At 48.9% G+C, this 20902-nt stretch overlaps 1 protein-coding gene across 15 annotated transcripts in view; it reads left to right on the top strand.

Moving 5' to 3' along the window:
- FBRSL1 (fibrosin like 1) overlaps positions 1-20902 on the top strand; it is a 289992-nt gene that overhangs the window by 249685 nt on the left and 19405 nt on the right. For 5 of the 15 annotated variants that reach the window (XM_074205181.1, XM_074205184.1, XM_074205179.1 and 2 more), the window contains 5 exons: positions 10178-10223; positions 15370-15715; positions 16164-16405; positions 17997-18214; positions 20007-20063. In XM_074205181.1, coding sequence (XP_074061282.1) covers positions 10178-10223; positions 15370-15715; positions 16164-16405; positions 17997-18214; positions 20007-20063 — 909 coding nt within the window. Of the gene's footprint in view, positions 1-10177; positions 10224-15369; positions 15716-16163; positions 16406-17758; positions 17920-17996; positions 18215-20006; positions 20064-20902 lie in introns of all 15 variants that reach the window. The other 10 variants (XM_074205190.1, XM_074205185.1, XM_074205191.1 and 7 more) reach the window with 4 other exon arrangements.

Below are 20902 nucleotides of genomic sequence, written 5' to 3'. Positions count from 1 at the left end.
TGTCGAAGAAGGTGAATGTCACTGATAGATTATAGGTCGATGGAGTCGAGATTGTTGGGGCTAGAAGAAATCTTAGCATCTTCTCCCATCTTGAGGGCAGGAGACTCAAAGTGACTTACCCAAGGTCACATTGAGAGCATCCACAGCAGAGTTGGGTTCTTGGAGTGTGAATTCAGTGCTCTTTTTCCACTTGCCAAGCTATTGTCTAGTAGGTGCCCAGCTGGCACAGACCAACACAGAGGCCTCCCCTCATCTATATACTTCCCTTAAGTTTGCCAAATTCATCTTCCTAAAGGCCCAGGTCACTCCCCTGCTCAGAAATTCTCAATGGCTCCCAGTTGCCTCTAGGATGAAGGACCAAGTCCTTAGCTTGGCGTTCAAAACTCTCCCCAGTCTGGAACTTTCCTCTGTTTATTCTCTATTCCAGTTAAATTGATCTTGGTCCTCATGCCTAAAATCTGTTTCCTCCTTACATGGGTTTCTCTGAAGACTCAGCTCAAGCGTTCCTTCCCTCGTCCCTCCACTGGGTAAAGCTAGTGAACTCTCTAGTGATCTCAGTCCCCTGGAGATGAGTTCCCAGAGGGCAGGGACCATTTCATTTCTGTCCTGGTAGCCCCAGGGCCCAGTGGGGTTGGTAAATGTATGACAGAATTAATTAGTTGAGTTTCTAGGACATCATAGTGCAGGTGTCCTGAACTTGGGAGAGAAGTTGAGGTTAGAGCTAAAGATCTGGAAGTCATCCCCAGAAGTGAGCATCCACCCACTCTCTACCCTTTGACTCTTCCTCTACTCCCCAGAAGCATTAGAGACCCCAGGAAGGCTCTGGAAGCTCTAAAGTAAGACTTGGCCAGGGTTAGAGGTTTAAACCCTAAGATTCTCTTAGATGGAAGATCTGAACCTCCAAAGTCATAGATTTAGAGCTAAAAGGGTCTTTTAAATCCAAACCCCTCCCTGGAAGGAAGGGGGAAGGAGGAAATTGAAGCACGGAGAGGTCACAATGTCTGATACTGAATTTGAACGCAGGTCTTCCTGCCACCAAGCCCATTGTTGTGTCTATTTTGCCACATGGCTGCACATCTTGGCCTTTGTCGGACAGCCTTGTACTCTAGGCACTGTGCTGAGTGATGGGGATACCAATCAGTTAGCAAGATAGTCCCCTCTGGGGTGGCTAGGTGGCACTAGCCCTGGAGTCAGGAGGACCTGAGTTCAAATCCAGCCTCAGATGCTTAATAATTACCTAGCTGTGTGGTCTTGGATGCCACTCAACCCCACTGCCTTGCAAAAACCTAAAAAAAAAAAAAGATAGTCCCCTCTGGAAGCTTACCTTCTATTGGGAAAAAGCCATATGTAAAGAGGAGCTGTGAGGTGGAGTTGAAAAGAATTGAGTTGCTTGGGTCAGCCCTGAGAAGATGGGGGTCCCTCTTGAGGTCATCCCTGTCTGCATCCTCCCAAGTGTGGGCAGGGGAGCAGAAGCTGACTCCCAGAGGCAGCCACCCGAGGCACATCCTCCCCGATATGGGGGATGAGAGGTAGGGGAGCTTGGCTGGCAGTAAAGGTCACCCCATTGAGTCAAGCTGTCCCCAGAGGCTCTTTGCTCGTTATCAGCCCAATGACCCTGCCTCTGCTCAGAGAGATAAGTAGAAGGAACACTTCTCAATTCTGATTCCAGGCCTGGCTTCATTTCATTAATCCTGGGCATGGTGGGTTCCCTGGCACCAGATGCCAGAGGGGCAGGACTATGGAGGGCTAACAGAGAGGAACAAGTCCTAATCTTTCCCACTTGCAGAATCTCTGATGCTTTGCAGTCCTTATGGGAAGGGCAGGGAGAGACTGGAATGCTTCTTTCCCTTGTACTCTCTTCTTGGGTCATGCTCCATGCTGTCAACCACTGGATCAGAGGAGCAGAGGGTGGACATCACTAGCATTCTGCTGCAGCATGACACAGGGGACTGTGTGTTGACCTGTCATTTCCAGCCCTGAGAGCTGACCTTGAAACATGTCCTTTAACCTTCTTGAGCCTCAGTTTCCTCATCTGTAAAATGAGGGGATTATTGGGTTAGTTGGCCCCAGCACCCATCACATAGTGTTGTCCCTTCCAGCTCTAGGATCATAGGATCCAAGTTTTGGAGCCAGAAGAGACCTTAGAAACAACGGAGTCTAACACTTTAATTATACAGAAGGGGAAACTGAGGCCTGATAGAGGAAGCAATTCATTTACTATCACCAGGCTGGTAGTCAGGACTTCCTTGGACACAAAGTCCAAACCTTCATCCACTGTGCTAGACCCTGGAAATCCAAATTACTCTTCCATGGCTAAGGAAAGGCAGAGCTATTTGGAGCAGCCCCTATCATAAGAAAGCTCTAGCTCATCTAGCTCTCTTATTTTACAGATGAGAGAACTGGGGCCCTGACAGAATGAGAGGCTTGCCCAGGGTCACAGAGATAGCAGATATAGCAAGGTTGGAATTTGAAATTCGTGGTTAATGTCCTGCCCGCCTCCCCAGGCTACTGGTCCCCAGATGAGTTCTCTTCATCTTCTAGTCAACCAGGATGATGCTTGTTGATATTAAGAGCCGATTTTTGTATAGTTCAAGAAAGTTTACAGGCACCATGTGTAATATCTCATTGATTCATCAACAAGTTATGATGAAGGCTATTATTGTTAGGTCTTCACTCTTCACTGAAGCCTAGGAAAAATCACTTGCAGCTAATGACTTGAACCCAGATCTCGCTTGATTTTAACCCAGTGACCTTTTAGCCGTAGCCAGAGGAGCTAACACCACAGCCCCACGGCTAAACCATCCGTCCCAGAACCTGCCTGACAGCCCCCCAAGCTGGGCTGTGGACCAGGCCCCTCCCTTCCCTTGCCCTCCCTCAAGTTGGACTCTTGGGGCCTGGCTGATGGCCTGCTGGGAGACACTAGACTGTGACAGAGAAACTGTCTCCTTCGTTAGCCGTCTTTGCTTCCCTCTGAGTAATTAAGGCTTCACAGATGTGAGAACATCTGTTCATCTGAGCTCCAGTCCTTCCAGGGGTTGGGCTAGCATTTCTGACCCTGGTAGCAAATGCTGTGTCGTTGATGTGTAGTGGAGAAGGGATGAAGTCTGAACTGAATCCTCCGCAGGGTTTGGAAAGAAAAAGAGGGGCCTAAGGGAGCGGATGAGAGGACCTTGGGAGCTTAGCTAGCCTCTCTCCAAAAGAGGCTCCCTTGTCTCATAATCTGGATTATTCAGCTCGTTGGGTCTTCCTCTTTTTTAGTTTGGGTAGTCATTGCTTGCAGAGGGCAAAGAAGAGTTTCAGATTTCTAGAGCTGGCGGACACCTTATAAATCAACTACCCGTTTCATCATATAGTTTGGAAGACAGGCTCAGGGAATATGGAATAATAGCCAGGAGACATTGGGCCAAGAGACGTAGACCTGAGTTCAAATCCAGCTTCAGAGGCTAGCATTGGATCAGTTTCCTCAACTGTAAAAAGAAGATAACAGCATTTCTCTTACTTCAAAGAGTTATTATGAGGATCAAATAAGATAATATTTCCTGAGTATTTAGTGTAGTGTCTGGCTTGACAGATTTGCTTATTCTCTTCTCTCATCCTATTCCCTATGGGAATCAATGCCTCTTTCTAGGAGTCAACTCATCTTTCAGTAGTCAGCATTTCTCAAGGTGACTTGGAGGATGAGGTTGGTAGTCAAAATGTTGTGTCCAGTAAAATCTATGGAGTTGGATGCTCCTTAGGAATTATCAGTCAGAGGATCACAGATTCAATCAATCAGCAATCAGATCAGGGAATTCTGGGAGGGAACTTTGGAAGCCAGTTGGTTCAGCCCTGTCATTTACAGATGAGGAATCAGAAAGCAGACGACTTATCCACACTCTCAGCAGCTAGAGGCAAAGCTGAGGCTTAAACCTACTCCTTTAGTTCAGTAGAAATTGGACTGTTTTCATTGCCTGTCCACTTGACAGCTCCCCACCATCTGCTTGTGACGCCCCCTGAGCCTCTCTTGGTTCATCCATAGAATGGAGATCATAACTTTGCCCTCTCCTCCTTGGGCTTGTTTTAAGCTGGAGCTTTATGAACCAAGCTTTGTATAAATATGATGGACAATTCCTGGCTCTTTGTCTCCACCTCCAGGGTAAACCGTCTTTCCACTCCCCTGTCTGGTATATACCTGTTTGTATAAATGAAAACTCCTTGAGGGCAAGGGACTGTTTTTGCTTTTCTTTTGTCTATTTTGTGCCCAACCCAACTCCATTAATAAATGTTAATCAACAAACTGATTGAAGTGTCTGAGCCCTGGCTGTTCCGTGCACCAGAGCTGGAGCATCCATAAGCTAGGGTTTCTGTGGGCATGGCTCAGTGTCTGCACCTGTCTGAGAAGGGCAGACAGAAACTGGGCCTGGGGAGGCCCTGGCTGCCATCAGGACCAAACCAGAGAAAAGCCCCGGGTGAGAAGGGAGACTCTTACCCCCAACACTGGTCCCTAGGGAGGAAGGCCTGGCCAAAAGAATCCAAGTCCCTTCTGCCACCCAGCGCCTTTCCTTGAGGGGCAGCTCTCATCCAAGAGCCCACATAGCCTCATTAATACAAATTTCCCTGAGCTTTTCATTTCAGGCCTTAGTGAGGTCCAGTGGTTGAACCAGGACTGGTAGTAAAAGAAAAATGAAGTAATTGAGCTGTTCTTGAGCTAGTGGGGGTGGGGGAGCCACGAGTCAGGAAGGAGAGAGAACAGGACACCCCAAACCTTTGGGGACCCTCCGGCTCCAGCTCGGCTGGAACCTTGCAGAAAAAGTTCCTGCAGTGGTTTTAATTTGGCAGTTTCTTTTGTAAACAAACAAAGGAGGCCTCGGGTGGCTGGAGAGAGGGATAATAGGAACCTGGTTGGGGAAAAGAATTGAAGTGGGGGAATGTGTCCCCAGAGCCTAGTAATTGGGAAAATGCACACGCCGGCCTGGTTTGCCTTGTGGGGGCCCTGTTTGAGGATCAGTGGCACCTGACTTAGCTAGCTGTAGCCTGGGGGTGGGCGGGGGCACTGCCTGCAGAACGCTGTACCTCAGGGCTCACAACTATGGTTATTCTTGAACAGGCGGGTGCCTGGAGACCTGCCCTGTGGAGGGACCACAAGGATGGGGTTGATGTAGGCCTTTCTCTGCTTGTCCTGCTGTGTGTTTCTGAATGTAGACAGGCCCTATATGTACATGCATATTTGGACAGGACAGCTAGGTGATTAATTGATGAATAGATCAGGAATCAGGATCTGAATTCGAATCTAGACTCAGATGCTAGTAACATCAGCCTGGACATATCACCCTGGGCAAGTCACTTTAACTTCTGTTTGCTAAAAGTTTCCTCCTCTATAAAATGGAGACCATAATCTCCCTGGATTGTTGTTGTGAAGATCAAATGAAAAATAGTTGTGCTTAAATATTTGTAGCCAATGTAGGCACGTTGTCAGTACTGTATAAATGTTAGTGGTGATGATGTGTGTGGGGGGGGTCACACCTAGCATACCTGTCTATATTTTATTGAGTATGAGTATCCTTCTTCAGCATCTCTGTGATGTCATCCCATAGGCAGTCCTAGGGTGGCACATTGGAGAGCTTCTAGGATGAGTGATTTTGCTTTTGGAAGGAATAGTAGTTTAGGGGGTATAGATTTGGGGTATAGGTCCTTCTTTGGCTGGTTTCTGGATAGGCTGTCGTCTCCTAATACATGAAGGAGAATCATCGTGAGGCCTGTGCAGCCTCCCAAGCTGGGCTGCAGCCCCATGTGAATGAATGCACATGTTCTTGCCTACATATGAATGGATTCTCTCACATCTCTCACATCCTTGCAGGCTACTTGAGCATAGGGCCGTCGCCCCTTCCCCTTTAGGAAGTCCGGTGGGGAACTGAAACTCAGGCCTGGGGGGGGGGGGGGATTTATACCTATACACAAACTCTATCTCTGTCTCTCTCCCTCTCTCTTCTTCTCTGTTACCAAAGGCAACTTACTCTCATGATCCCTTCCTCTAGATCCGTGATCTTTGATTTCTTCCCAAAAAATCAGCAAGCATTTATCCAGAATCTGTTGTGTATCACATACTGTGCTTATGATCCAGACTTAACATGAGCATGAACAACTCTACATCTGCACCCCTATCTTCTCCTAATTTCCTAAACTCTCCCCATCCCCCTCCCAACCCACGTCTAACAAGTACCTCCATGAACTCTTCTAGCCACCTCCCTCCTGGGGGACCTGGGTTCAGGAAAGAAATCATCCTACACTTAACCCCCTCCTCCCAGCATGTGCGTGCGTGCACGTGCACACGCGCGCGCACACACACACACACACACACACACACACACACACACACCCCTGTTTTCTCATCATAAAATGGGAGGGGTGGACTTCTCTAGCCCTCTTGAGGTCCCTTTCACTCCAAGGCCTGTGAACTCCTCAATCCCCACCTTTCTCTCATGGGGTTTGTCAGAACTTGGTCCAGTTCCTGGTTCTCTGGATTAACTGTGGTCTTTATAAACTGTCACTTGGGGTTCATCAATCCCTGCACGCAGCCCAGCAGGGCATGATGCATGTTTTTCTCATCCCAGCTCCAAAGTGCCCTTGGGGTTCTTGTTACATGATGCCAGTGACTCAGTGAAAGAAGTTGAGCTGGGGGGGGGGGTGGCCTTCCAGGGAGATAAGAGGCAAGGCATTCTCTTGCCTAACCCTCTCCCCTCAAGTTCCAAACCTGTATCTCTACCTTGCCTGCAGGATGCTGTCATTTGGGTGTCCCCTGGCAGTATAAAAACACCCCATGGCTAATGATCCAAGATCTGGGGTTCTCCCAGCCCTATTACTTCTTTGCTCAAGAACCTACAGTGGCTCCCCATTGCCTCCTGGATAAAATATCAACTTCTGTTTGTCATGATCTTACTCCAGCTTACCTTTCTAGACTTATTAAAATAACAACAACAACAACAATAATAATAATGACACTAAATAGCTATCATTTACATAGAGCTTTAAGTTCTGCACAGTACTTTACAAATACAACATTTGGATCCTTACAGCAGCCCTGAAGGTATGTACTGAGATTCTGCCCATTTTACAGATGACACGCTTAGGTGGAGTGAGTTGCCCAGAGTCACATAACTGGTAGGGTTTTGCAGCCAGGTCATCCTGGTCCAGTGCTCTACTAACTGCCACTAAGCTGCCTAGTATGATCAGTTGTTATTTTTTCCTCCCATACTCTTCCTTCAATCTCTGTTGTGTTGTCTGTAAAGTGGGGGTGCTAACAACATAAGATTGATGTGGGAGAAACCTATTAGGTTTATATAGCCTAAGTAGTTGAACTCTTTCTGTATGGGCAGCCTTGGACAAATCACTTAAACTTTGGTCCTCAGTATCCTCATCTGTAAAATGGGTTGAACCAGATGTTTCCTGGGATCCCTCCCATCTCTAAATCTAGGATCTTGTAATAATATAAACTATTTTATATAAATAATATAATTTAATATATGATTAATAATAGAACCATCTCTAAAAGCTATAGAAATCTCATCATTGTTACTGCCCTTTTTGTGTTTTGCTGAATGAAATCACAACCCAGTGTTGTAAACTGATCAGTTCCCAAGTCACTAATAAATCTGCCTTGTTAGCCAGTGTGTGAACCCCTTGATTGTTGTCCCAGTAAAACCAGGCCACAGTGGTTCCGAGTCCCATCCCCATCTCTCCCTGCTTGGAAGCTGTGATTCTCTATCCCATACTCATTTGTGCCCCCCTGGTATTGGCTAATGCTTAGCTTCTGCCTCCATTTTGAAGCCTACATCACATCTGCTAATAATGTAGAGTGGCCATCAAACTTGTTAGGCCCTTCAGTCACAGAATTTAGATTTGGAAGGAACCTCAGCACCCAACTCCTTCAACCCCTATGGGAAAGAAACCCCATCTATGACATACCTGCCCATCCTGCGCTTGAAAACCCAAGGAAGGGGAAGCCCACTGCCTCCGAGAGTAATCCATTATACTGCAGGACTGCTCTTATGAGACAAGCTATAACTTCCACCCTTTGGAACCAAGCAAAACAGGTCCAATCCCTTTTCTGCATCCAGTTAGTTAGTTAATCCAGTTAGTTAGATGTCTATTCTTAATGAAAAACCCTAGTGGTGACAAGCTGGTGACTTATCTCTAGCTCTGAACTTGGGTATGTCCTGAAGGATGATAGCCTGACTCTCCTACAAGATCCCAGGTCCCTGGATTGCTATTTAGGAACTATGGGGCAAAGGGCAAGTCTTTGTGACTTGTCTCCAGCCAATACCTAGGCTGACCTTGGACCTCAGCTGTCTTTTGATATATGAGAGAAAACCCCAGCTTTGATGTCAGATCCTTGCTCTGCTATGATCCATGGCTTGCAGAATGAATGTGGGCATATTTGACAGTTGAAGGTGACTGGGTCTAGTCTGAGATTTGTTCATTCAGAAAAATAATGGGGGGCTGTCTACTTTCTCATATCCTGTGTTTTACTCCAGGCAGGTCATAGAAGACATTACCTTTCTGAATGGTGTATAACATTAACCAAAGCTGAGCTGCCTTCTCTCCCCTAAAGCTCCCCTGCTTCTACTCTTGGTCACACTTTCTCCTGTTTAGAGTGGTAGAAAGAAATAGTCTTAGATAGAGACCTTTAAACTACTTTCCCATTCCAGCCTTTATCTGTCATCTTTTCAAGCTTGTAGTGATAACATCAGCCAGGGAATTCCATTTTAGGAAAGCTCTAGACAAGCTCGAGCAGGTAGAGGAAGGCAGCCAAGATGTGAAAGCATTGTAAAAACCTGCCATATGTAGAGTGGGCTTAAGGAACCCAGGAAGAGAAGCGCCTGGATAGGGAGAGAAGATGAAATCAGTCTTCATTTATCTCAAGGACCATCAGGTGAACAAGAGATGATAAATTTGTTCCCTTTGGCTCCTTTGGGCAAAACTAGAAACACTTGGGGGAATTATAAGAAAGCAGATTTCAGTTTTATATAAGTTAAACTTTTCTACTGGAAAGAGTTTTGGAATAAGCTAGTCTAAATGTAATGAGCTCCCCATCCATCATTGGAGATATCCAAGCAAAGTCTGGCTATAGAAAGCTTCTGATTCTGGATGGGAGAGGGTCCAGCTTAAATGCTAAGGGCCTACTACCCTACTCTTGAGATTCTGTGACTTTAAGATTTTATTTAAGGCAATGGGCTTAAAGTGACTTGCCCAAGGCCACACAGCTAGGCAATTATTAAGTGTCTGAGGCCGAATTTGAACTCGGGTACTCTTGACTTCAGAGCCGGTGCTCTATCCACTGCGCCACCTAGCTGCCCTGAGGTTTCTGTCCAAACAGAATTGAGGAGTCTCCCCAGTGCTGTTGATGACTCTAAAGGAAAGCAGGGGAGGAGAGAATTTCACAAGATTTGGTTTAGAAACTGGGCCACCATCTGACTGGTTGCTTGGGGTGAAGAGGAGGAAACAGAATCCCCCACTCCTTCCACCTGCATCTGTGATGTTGGAGGTGGGGGGGAGATATTGACACCAAGACTCCCATGGTTGGATAGAAGATATCTTTGGGCCACCAAGTCCATACTCTTGCCCAAGAGTAGCATGAAACTTCCAAATTGTTTCTCCTGCTAGACTGTACACTCTGGAAGGCAAGGAGTTTCAGTTCTTATGTGTTTTGTTTTTTAATTTTTACATCCCCAGTGTCTTATGCATGAGGACATTTAATAAATGCTTATTAATTGACTCGGAGCTAAGCAACTGTGCTGTTTATGATCAGTTTTGGAAGACTCCCTGGAACAAGGCAAACAGATTATGAATGGGGAGGGACAGAGTTGTCACAACTGAGTTTATTCAATTTATTCACTGTATATGGGGAAGAGGGGCCATTGGGTGTGTTCCCACCAGTGTGGACCATTCCATAGGGTCTTTTGCAGACCTAGAAGGATCCACATGAGGAAATAGGGATGTTGGTAGACTTTTCCTTAGGTGACACATGGTCTTTTCTTCCCCAGAGAACACAGAGGCTCAGACCAGGCCTTCAGACTCTGAGCCTTCTCCTATCACACCCCAGGAAGTAATGGGGGAAAGCCTGGAGTCAGAGGAGGGCATAGGATGATGGATTCAAAGACCCATGAAAGCACTCTAACATTTCCTCCTTCCTGTGTTTCAGGCCTCCATAGGCTCCGAGAAACTCTTCGCTCCAGCAGCTAGTAAAGGTAAGAGATGTCACATACCCCTGCCTCACCCCATCCTGGGAGGTCCCAGGGTGGCCATCTCCATTTGTCCCACTGAGCCTTGAGGTTTTGCCTTTTCCTGGAGAGGGTTGTTGCTTCTATCCAACAGGACTTTTTTGAGTCCCAGGACAGAGAAAGGTAAAAGCAAACAACCCTGTCAAAGCCTCTAGAATGAATTGGAGCAATACCACCAGAGATCCAGCCTGTTTAATTATTCATCAGGAGTGCGCCAGCTAAAATTGGTTTTTGATTTAAAGCATCCAGGCATCAGATGTGTTGAGGGAGGTAGTACCAGATGGGAAGCAGCGGAGGGGCATCAAGGGGAAAGATTTGTGTGTGTGTACACACAGAGGTTCATTCATCTCACCTGTACCTAGGTTAGCCCAGTTACCTGCATTGCCCCCAAAGATTCCAACCCAGTTTAATTGCATTTTCAGTAACTAAGAGGCATGAGCTCTGCCCTTTTTATTTACAACCCTGGGTTACAGAACTAGTTGTGGATAGGGGAGAGGTGAGGTTTGGGTTTGTCCTCCCAGGACTCATTCTCTGCTGGTAGGAACTGTCTGACCTGCTTTTTACATGCTATCCTACCATAATTACCTAGGATACCCTTCTACATTAATTGTTATTGGGGAGAAGATGTAGGTAAAAGGAGACCTGGTCCTCTCTTACCATATGGCATAAGTCCCTGCCCCCATCAGAGCCTTCTTGGTGAACTTTGCTGTAGCTAATTAAAAACCTAAATTAAAATAAGCATTTCATTCATTTTTTTTTCCTTAAGAGAAGGCAGAGCTACTGGGTTCTCTTGTTATCTATATCAGGAATCGTCATACTAGAAAGTACAGAACATGGCTAATGGAGAATGGATACCATATAAGTAAAGAGACAGTAGGAGAGCACCTGGCTGCCTTGGATCATTTCCCATCCCCAGTCTCAGATGAACTGCTTAGATATGGCAAATGAAAGAACTACCCCGAGGCCTAGAGGAGGGCAGGTGCGGCCTTGATTTAAAAAAGAGAAAGAACAGAGTCTGCATATGCTAGGCCAGTGGGGTTGACTTCAGTTATTTGAAAAATTCTAGAACATACTATTGAAGTGATGGTTAGTGAACATGGAGAAAAAGAAGTGATGGTCACAAAGAGCCAACCCAGCTTCATCTGAGACAGGTCATGCCAGGATAACCTTGTTTCTCTTTTTGGATGAGGATAATAGACTAGCAGGTCATGGGAAAGCTATATGTACAATTTTTAGAGGTAGTAGCAAAGCTTTTGAGCAAAGTTTTACATAGTGTTTGAATAGATGGGATAGAGGGATGTGGCCTGGATGACTGTTCATTTGAATGGCTAACTGCAGAGAGTGATTCTTTGTCTGTTTAAAAGGTCTGCAATGAAGTGCCCTTGGGGGGGGGTTGCCTTTGGGATTGTACTGTTCAGCATTTTTCTTTTCAAAATTGGTATTTCTTAGTTGGCATCCTTATCAATATAAGAGGTCACACAAAACTGGGAGGGAAAACACATGGGAAGGCAGATGAAGGATCAGAAAGAATCTCAACAGCCTAAGATGCTGGGCTGATAATTATCAGAACAAATGCAAAGTCTATCTGTTGGTTCAAGATATCAGTTTAGAAAGTACAAGATGGAAGAAATATGGTGAGAGAGCAGTTTGAAAACAAAATGAGGGGCTTAATGGACTATGAGCCAAAAAAAAGCTCATTACAGTCTAGGGAGCCATTTAAGAGAGAGGCATCCCAAGTAGGAATAGGGAACCTCTGTCCATGTGGAATGAGTTTTCTGGATGCCACATTTTAGGAAGGATATAGAACTGGAGAAGAAGTATACAGAGGAAGTTAAGTAGGATGTTAGTAAGGATCACTTGAAGACTATAGAAGAGAAGATGATGGGGAGGGAGTATTCATTCTGTCTTCAATGATTTGAAAACCCATCATGTGGTTGAGAGATTATCCTTGTTCCCAGAGGTTAAAACTAAGAACGGTTGGTCAAAGGTGCTGAGGTGTATAGCTGTTGGTTCAATTTAAGAAGGGGGGGAAGACTTTAAAAAGAACTAGAACATCTCAAAGGATGATGTACTGCCTGAGTAGTGTTAGCTTTCCCTAGCTAGAGAGCTAGCATGGGATTGGACAACCAGATGGCATCTAAGGTCCCTACCAACTACAAGACTCTCATTGGCACACTAGGGCAGCCAGGTGGGTACTGGACCTAGAGTCTAGAAGACCTGGACTTCAATCCTGCCTCAGACATTTACCAACTATGGGCAAGTCACTTCACCTCTGCCTCAGTTTTCTCATTTATAAAATGAAATAATAATAGCACCTACCTTGGAGTTATTGTGAGAGCCAAATGAGTTGATATTTATAAAGTGCTTTGTTAAACCTTAAAGCACAAGTAAATGTTAGTTTTGGGTTTATCTCAGCATAGGAGTTACAGCACTCCTTGAGGCAGTTTGAGTAGAAGGAGGATCTTTAGGCATATTGTCTCTAAGGAGTGTTTTAAGAATGCCAAACTTTGCCTAGTTTGTGTTGGGCTAAATGGCAGAGGGTCTTGAATCCCAACAGGAATATTCTCTCAGGCAGTAGGAAGCATGGGAGATTCTTGAGCAAGGGAGTTTGCATAGAAACACTTTGTGGAAGCTGGGTCTGGCAGCCAATCTGGAGGTTGGATTTGACTTCTTCTCCTTCCCCTTTCTGCTCACCAATCCCATATGCAAAGACAACTGAAATTTAATTGGAAACAGTGGCAACAGGATTGGAAGAAATAGAAGATTGCAAGGAAAGGAACAGGTTTCTTAGGAGGAGGATGAATTCATTTGAGGGACTGGTGGGAGAAAAGGTGGACTTATGGACCACAGCTTTCTGGGAGGGAGGGAGTCTTGGGACAGGAGCAGTCAATATAAAGATAATTTGCTTAGAAATTAGGATTGAAACCAAAAGTGTGGATGTTAGGAAGATGAAAGTGTAAATGTAGAGAAAGAAGACAGCACCTTGGAAAGCCCATGCTGGTTAAGTGGGGTAGAGAGGAGAAACCTGGGAAGGGGTCAGAGAGGTAGAGGAAGAGCCACCAAAGAAAACCATGTCCTGAAGCCAAGAGCAGAGTACCCAGAAAGAGGGAATAGCTGGGGACAGCTAGGGGGCACAGGGGATAGAGCACTGGCCCTGGAGTCAGGAGGACCCGAGTTCAAATTTGATCTCAGACACTTGATACTCACCAACTGTGTGACCTTGGGCAAGTCACTTAACCCCATTGCCTTGCCAAAAAAAAGAGGGACTAGGTGTCATAAGGTTACAAAAAAAGTCCAAGGATTTGGTTTTAGGAAGTAGTTCTGTATAATAGGTTGGGGTTCAGAAAGACAGACCCCACCAGATCAAATCCCTCAAAACACTGAAAAAAGTCTTTTTCTTTGATCTTTTATGAGTCCCCATTTCCTCATCAGTCAGATGAAGGGGTCAGACCAGAGCCTTGTAGCTCTCAATCTGTGTTCCTATGATTGTACACCTAAGGGACTTGATTTCCATACCTGTAAAATGAGGGCGGTGGGTTTTGTGGTCTCTGGGGTACCTTCCAGCACTAAATCTGCAAGCCAATCTATTTTGTACTCCACCAGCCCCAGGAAGTGGGGGTTCAGACTCAATTAGTGGGATCTTGAAGTGAGAGGAGAAAGCAGATTAAAAGGATTGGGATCACTAGGTAGAAGCTTAGGACAGTGCTCCAGAGACCAGTAAAGCTGTGAGGAGCCAGACTGGGTCTGGGCAGGAGAAATCTGTCATGGGCAGAGAGAGGCCAGAGGGATCCGGAGAAGGGTGAGCACAGACTAAGGAAGGCTGACTTGGGTCACATCACTCCCCTTCATGCACTCCAGAGTCAAGGTCTTTCTCCAAGAGGGTCTGGGGTCCGTGCCCACTTCTCATAATCCCTAATATGGGTGATAGTTCCACTCTGGGGTCACTTACTGATTAAGTAAAGCCCACCAGCTCAACCAGGTCTCCAGGCTATTAGGGACCCCCTAGTCATTTCTTCCTCTGATAGAGTAGGGGATCCCTGAGTGGATTAGCAAAAGATCAGTAGGTTTGAATTCAGGGAACCTGAGTTGAAAACCCCATCTCCCAGTGACTGCCTGTGTGACCTTGGGCAGAGAGAGTAGCTCTCTGCCATTTTGAAGTCTCCCTTGACCATGCCGGCTGGCTGCTACCCGTCCCTCCTCTGAACTTACCGTGGGACTATTTTTACCAGTTTGTCCATTAACATTTGACTCTTAAGACCTTCTTGGTCCAGGCCCAGACCAGGATCTAGGAAAAGAAGCAAAGGGGCCCTGGGCTCGGGTCTCCAGGCCAGACTGACTCCAATCCTGGATCTAGGAAGCTGGAAAGGTGCCTGGTGGGAGCATTCCTCAGCCCCTCCCTCAGGACCCATTTGGTCTTCCTTTACATCCCTTCTAATTAACTTGCTTCTTGTGGTCGTTTAGAAGCTGCACGTTTCTCAAAACAGTAAAACAATTTTGAGAGAAATATGGAAGACAGCAATGCTTTTTTTTTTTTTTTAGATTTTTGCAAGGCAAACGGGGTTAAGTGGCTTGCCCAAGGCCACACAGCTAGGGAATGATTAAGTGTCTGAGACCGGATTTGAACCCAGGTCCTCCTGACTCCGGGGCTGGTGCTTTATCCACTGCGCCACCTAGCCGCCCTGACAGCAGTGATTTTTAAAAGCAAGTACAGGCCCCGGAGTCAGGAGGACCTGGGTTCAAATGTGACCTCAGACACTTAATCATTCCCTAGCTGTGTGGCCTTGGGCAAGCCGTTTAACCCCATTGCCTTGCAAAAGCTAAAAAAAAAAAAGCAAGTTCAGGGTCTCAGAGAGCCCAGGGGTGGGGGGAGTCCAGCACCTAGCCTAACTACCCCCACCCTGCCCCCCAGCTTCCCCCAATAATCTTTCACTGCACCCCAACCCCCAGGGTCCCCATGGCAGTCTGCTGTGATTCATTGTGCTAAGGGCTTGGATCCCGTGTCCCTGTGCTTTCCCAGGAGACTTTGTCCTCCTCGTGAGGCTGGGATTGGGGTCCCTGTATGCTCCATTCTGGGGTCAAGCCACGGTGGCTCACCCTCTTGTCTCCCTTCCAGGTTTCTCGCTGAGTGAGAAGCCCGAGGCAAAGGCTCCTGTTGGGCCTAAGGTCTCAGGGCTGGAGCGGAGCCGGGAGCTGAGCACCGACACCCCGTTTCTGCCGCCTGTGCCCAGTCCCCCAACCCCCACAGTCACCACAGTTCCTATAGGCCCCCCCTCCAGCACCCGAGCCAGCCCCTTGGTGAAGAAGGAGGCCCCTCCCCCACCCCGCCTCACTCCACAGCCTCAGCAACTGCAGCCTGCACCCCCACAGCCCCGGGCCCCACCCCCAGCACACGTGGGGCCCCCTCTGGGCACCTACCCCAGCCACCCCCCGGCCACACACAACGGCCTGCACAGCCTCAGGTAAGGTTGGCATCCTCATCTGGGGAGGGACCTCAGGGTGGGGGGACTGGCCTACCATGGGGAAAGCAGACCCGGGACAGGATAGCAGGGGGAGGGCTGGGTCAGGGCGGTAGGGGGTGGGGGGTCAGCCCCATTTCAGGGTCCAGTGAACTAACTTGTCTTTCCTTTGTCTCCATGGCCTCCTCCCTGACTCGGGCATCTCCTGTCTCTTTCCCTCTTCATCCTTCCCCTTCACCCTCTTACTGCCTCTTCTCTCAACTGTCCCGTTCCCCCATCCTTGTTCTTCTCTCCTCTGTCCGCTTCCCACCACTTTCTTGGCCTCTATCCATCCCAACCTCTCTGTCCCCATCTCTTTCTCCTTCCACCCTCCATCTCTCCATCTTTGTTCCTCACTCTTTGACCTTTTCCCCTCCCCATCCCTCTGTCCTTTCCCCTCCCGTCCCCCCAGCAGGAGCAGCAGCGCCAGCAGCGCAGCCAGCCTCGGCCTTCCCAAGCACGTGGCACTGTCCCCCCACGGGCCGGGCCCAGCCCTGCCTCTGTCCATCTCCAACCTTGCTACCTCGCACTTTGCGCTCCGTTCCCAAGCTCAGCATCAGCACCACGCGGCGGCCATGTTTGCTGCCCCCCCCACGCTGCCCCCTCCCCCGTCGCTCCCCACCAACAGCCTGGTTATCCCCGGACACCCAGCCGGTATGTCCCCAGGGAGCCCCCCGCAAAGATGGGCAGTTAGAGGGCTGGCAGATCCTAAACCTGATATGGGGGGAGGACTTACCCATAGAGACTGGCCCGTCCTCCATGGACGGTTCCCCTGACCAGGGTCCCTGGCTGGCTGGCCTTGAACTGGGTCAGAGACTAGGAAGAGATCCAAAGCCTAGTTTTTAGGGCTGGAGAGTACCTCTGATATCATCTCATCTGAACCCCTTCCCCGCCCCCCCCATTTTATAGATGAGGAAACGGAGGCCCAGAGAAGGGTCAGAACTGAGATCTATGTCCTCAGACTCTAACCCAGTCTTTCTGCTCCCGGAATCTTTCCCCCCGAATCACCAATACTTCACACATGCACACAACCCTAGCAGTCAGAGACTAGCGTGGGGCTTTGCTTGTGAGGAGTCCCTCAGAGGCAGGCAGTCTGAGAAAGACACTGACCCCAGCAGCCAGGAACCTCTCCCTGCACCTGGGGCTGCCGGGAGAGAGCTCCCAGGTAAAGAAGTCAGAGGAGGATTTCTCCCCCAGTGATGATCTGTGTTGGTCCTGGTTTGGGATGGTGAACTAGTTAGTACGTGTTGTATCATCCTGGCAGGGGAGGGGTAAGGGATACCTGGACAGGTGAACTTGGTTTTGTTTTTACCCAGATGAGGATCTGTGGGGGAAGTTAAGAGTTCTTTCACTAGGTTGTGGGTCCCAGAGCTCCCCTCTTCTGAATAGAGAACCTGAGGGAGTGCTGGGAGTATCAGGGGGTCCATGTTTCTTGGGACAAGAGCTGTCCCTAGAAACCTTTCCTGAAGGAACAACTTCCCGGGGGGATGGGCTTGTTGGGGAGCCCGTTCTGGGGCGGGTTCAAGAAGCCTTTTATTCCCCAAAGGAGAAGGAGCTTTCAAAGTTTAAATTAGCTCTTTACCCAGAAGAGGGAGATCCCAGCAGGGCTCCCCCCTGAGTTGGGGAATCTCAGGGAAAATTGTTAACTGCCTTGGAAGAGTAAAGAAAGGGGGAAAGGGGAGGGAGGCCACACCCCAAGCCCCACCCAACATGTCAGCAAAGATACCTGTATGCCAAGCGTTGGAAGGGGCGGGTGGGGGGGTCTCTGTGGCAGTGCACCTCCCTGGGTGAGCAATGTCATTGGCAGCTCATTCCTTGGGGTAGAGGGCCTGGCTGGGGGGCTCTCCCTCGAGGGGCAGGCAGAGGGCCATTCTGGGGGGTCCTCCCTCGAGGGGCAGGCAGAGGGCCATTCTGGGGGGTCCAGGGGAGCCCTCTCGGGGGCGGGGCGGGGGAGGACGGCCCTTGTTTTCTGCTGGGATGACTCATGGTGTTCTCTCTTGTCTTTAGATACCAGCCTGTTGATTTCATTCAACCAACCAATCATGTATTGCCAGCCTCATTCGGGGATTCTGATTGGTACTTTGTCACAGGCATCCCTCTTACCTCCACCCTTGAGTCCTCACGTAGAAAACACCCACAGCATGGCCTGCCGAAACAGGGAGTGCCAGGTGAATATCTGCCCCCCGCCCGCCCGCCGGGACTCACGGCCGACGCCTCTGTGTCTCTCTCTCTTTTTCTCTTGTAGATCACGAGCTGCTCAGGAAAGAGCTGAACACGCGTTTTCTGGTCCAGAGCTCGGAGCGGCCCGCGGCCTCAGGGGGCCCGGGCTCGCCACTGCGGGCGGAGTTCCATCAGCACCAACACACACACCAGCACATACACCAATACACATTCGCCCCCTTCCCTCCCGGCCCGGCCTCGACGCCGCCGCTCCTCTCGCCCTCCGCGCCTGCCCCCGCCCCGGTGCGTAGCGGCAAGCCCCCTGAGCGCCAGGGGGAGAGCGAAGGAAGGGAGGGCGAGCCGGGACCAGGAGGGAGGTGGGGAGGAGCTGGCTGGCCCAAAAGCCAGACTCCGAGGGGTCCAGGCACATGCAGACACGGACACACACACACACATTCATACACACACATTGACACACAAGGGTGTCCAGTGGGACTGCCCTTGGCCCCTCCATCCTTCCTCCCATCCTCCCTGCCTGGTGTGACCCAATCCTGCGGCTCTGTTCACACACCTTTTCTTGCAGCCTGGTCCAGCAAGAGACACACTCTCTCCCTCACACACACAGACACACATAGATACACACACACTCATACACATGCACATGCTTTGTTGGGTGGGGCCTTGGATTTCAGCCTCTTCTCTTTTTTTCCCCTTTGGTTTTCCTTCTCAGAGGCAGCTGGTGGTGGGCGGTCCCTCAGACTCTGAGGGTCTCTCTGTATGTTAGTGGCACCAGAGCAATGCTTTCTCCTGCTGCCCCCCTTTTGTCCTTGGCTGCTTGGACCCTAGTTATATGTGCGCTTCATGTCCTCTGTTGCTGTGTCCTCAGACCTGGTCCTCGAGGCTGTCTCTTCTTTTCTCCATCAGTGTGTCCCTAGAAGGGCTGTTGGGAAGGTGATTCTGAGGCTCAAGCTTTTCCTTCCTCTGCTGTGGCCTGATTAACACTATTTCACCCTGTCTCCAGGGCCAGTGGACATCTTTCTGTCTGTCTCTTTCAAGCGCCATGCCTATAGCTCCTTCCTTTTTCCTATGTCCACAACCCAAGGTTATGATTCCCCAGTCCCTGTGATCATGACTACTAACATTATTCTCACACACACAAACATACAAGTTCCTTGACTTGGAAATATGGTTCCCTCGGCTGTCATCAGATGGCCTTAGATTATGTGGTTCTCATGGCCTCTGTGTCCAGAGGACATGCCTCCTAGCTCCTGCACCCTTCAGTGTGATGATTCTTTGGGCTTTAGAATATAGTATAGGGGAGTGGGGGTGTCAAAGTATTGATTTGGGATCAGGCCTAGGTTTCAAGTCCTGGCCCACTGTGACCATAAAGCAAGCCAGTCAAACTCTGAGCTTTGCTTTCCCCCCTTGTAAAATGGAGGGGGCTGGGCTAGATGACCCCTAAGGGTCCTTTCTAGTTCTAAATCTATCATCTTGGCACTGCTGGCAGCTGATAAAGGGGCACCCACTCTTGCTACTCTTGTTTCTAAGTGAGTTTTAGTGTTTAACATTCTCCCCACATATATATAAACACAAAATGTTCTAGTAGCTCAAATTTTTTTTAACTCTATGTTAAATGTTCCAGAGAAACTCAGAATATAGCACCACGTGGGCTTACAATCTGGATCTTATCCATGGTTCCTGCCTGATGGGGGCCTGCCCCAGGGAGCAGTCCTAGCACCATCGATTAGTGGCAGAGGAGGGTCCACATTGTTGCTTTCTTGTCTTGAACTGGGACCAGTGTGGGGTAATGACCCACTGTTATCCTGGTGGTAGTCCTGTGACCTTTGTATCCCAGAAAACAGAACCACCTAAAGCTATGGGGCTAGCTTGGGCCTGAAGCGCTGGCATAGATCTTTCTTGGGAAATTTGGCCGGGGTGGGGGTCAGGTCACAGAGTGAGCAGCCAGAGCCATTTTCCCTGGGGAAGTTGGTCTTGTGGCCCCTGATTGCTCACTGATAGTGTGTTGGGGATGAAAAAGAGCGGGGACATCCATGCTGGGGGAGGGGCCTCATGTTTTCTCTCTTTTTCCTTCTAGTTTGACAAATACGCGCCCAAGCTGGACAGTCCCTACTTCCGACATTCCAACGTGAGTGTGAGTGTCCATCAACCTCTAGAACTCTCTGTGTGCAGTGTATGCAGCCCTTTCCCAGTTCTGTATTTACATTATTCCTTGCCCCACTGTGCCCATAGACTTTGCCTAATGTCTGCCATCATTGTGCCCTGCCCTGTGTGTCTGCCATCTTTGTCCCCTGCCCTGTGTGTCTGCCATCTTTGTCCCCTGCCCTGTGTGTCTGCCATCTTTGTCCCCTGCCCTGTGTGTCTGCCATCTTTGTCCCCTGCCCTGTGTGTTTACCATCTTTGTCCCCTGCCCTGTGTGTCTGCCATCTTTGTCCCCTGCCCTGTGTGTTTACCATCTTTGTCCCCTGCCCTGTGTGTTTACCATCTTTGTCCCCTGCCTTGTGTGTCTGCCACTTTTGCTTCTTGGGGCTGTTATTTACTGTCTTATCTACTTGTCAGCTTTAGTGGCTAAGAATGTCTTTTCCAGTGAAGACAGACTCCCCCACCAACCCTCTTACACCCAACCCATAGAGTTGCCTGGTGCCACAGCCACCCTTTGCAAAAGCCCAGGTTTTTGTAAGACTCTTTTGCAGGGAACTACATAACTTTGTGGGCACTCACTGAGCAGGGTTTCAGGGTAGAAGATACCTAAAGCTTCTCAGGCTAGGCAGGGTAGAGACTCCAAGGCATTGTAGCCCTAGAGGGTGTTGGGCAGGAGAGCAGGAATAGTCGTATCTGACTCTTATCTTTAGCTGCTGGGGGAGCTCATCTCCCAGTTCTGTTTTCCTGAGAGACCTGGGGTTTTCCAAGTCAGCAGGCCTAGTATATGCAGGGCCCACGGGCCTCTGTGATCGGGGTCCCCTGGACCTGCTG

This window comes from Macrotis lagotis, chromosome X (genome assembly GCF_037893015.1).
Source record: "Macrotis lagotis isolate mMagLag1 chromosome X, bilby.v1.9.chrom.fasta, whole genome shotgun sequence".
NCBI classification, from domain to species: domain Eukaryota; kingdom Metazoa; phylum Chordata; class Mammalia; order Peramelemorphia; family Peramelidae; genus Macrotis; species Macrotis lagotis.
This window is presented reverse-complemented; position numbering and strand designations above follow the sequence as displayed.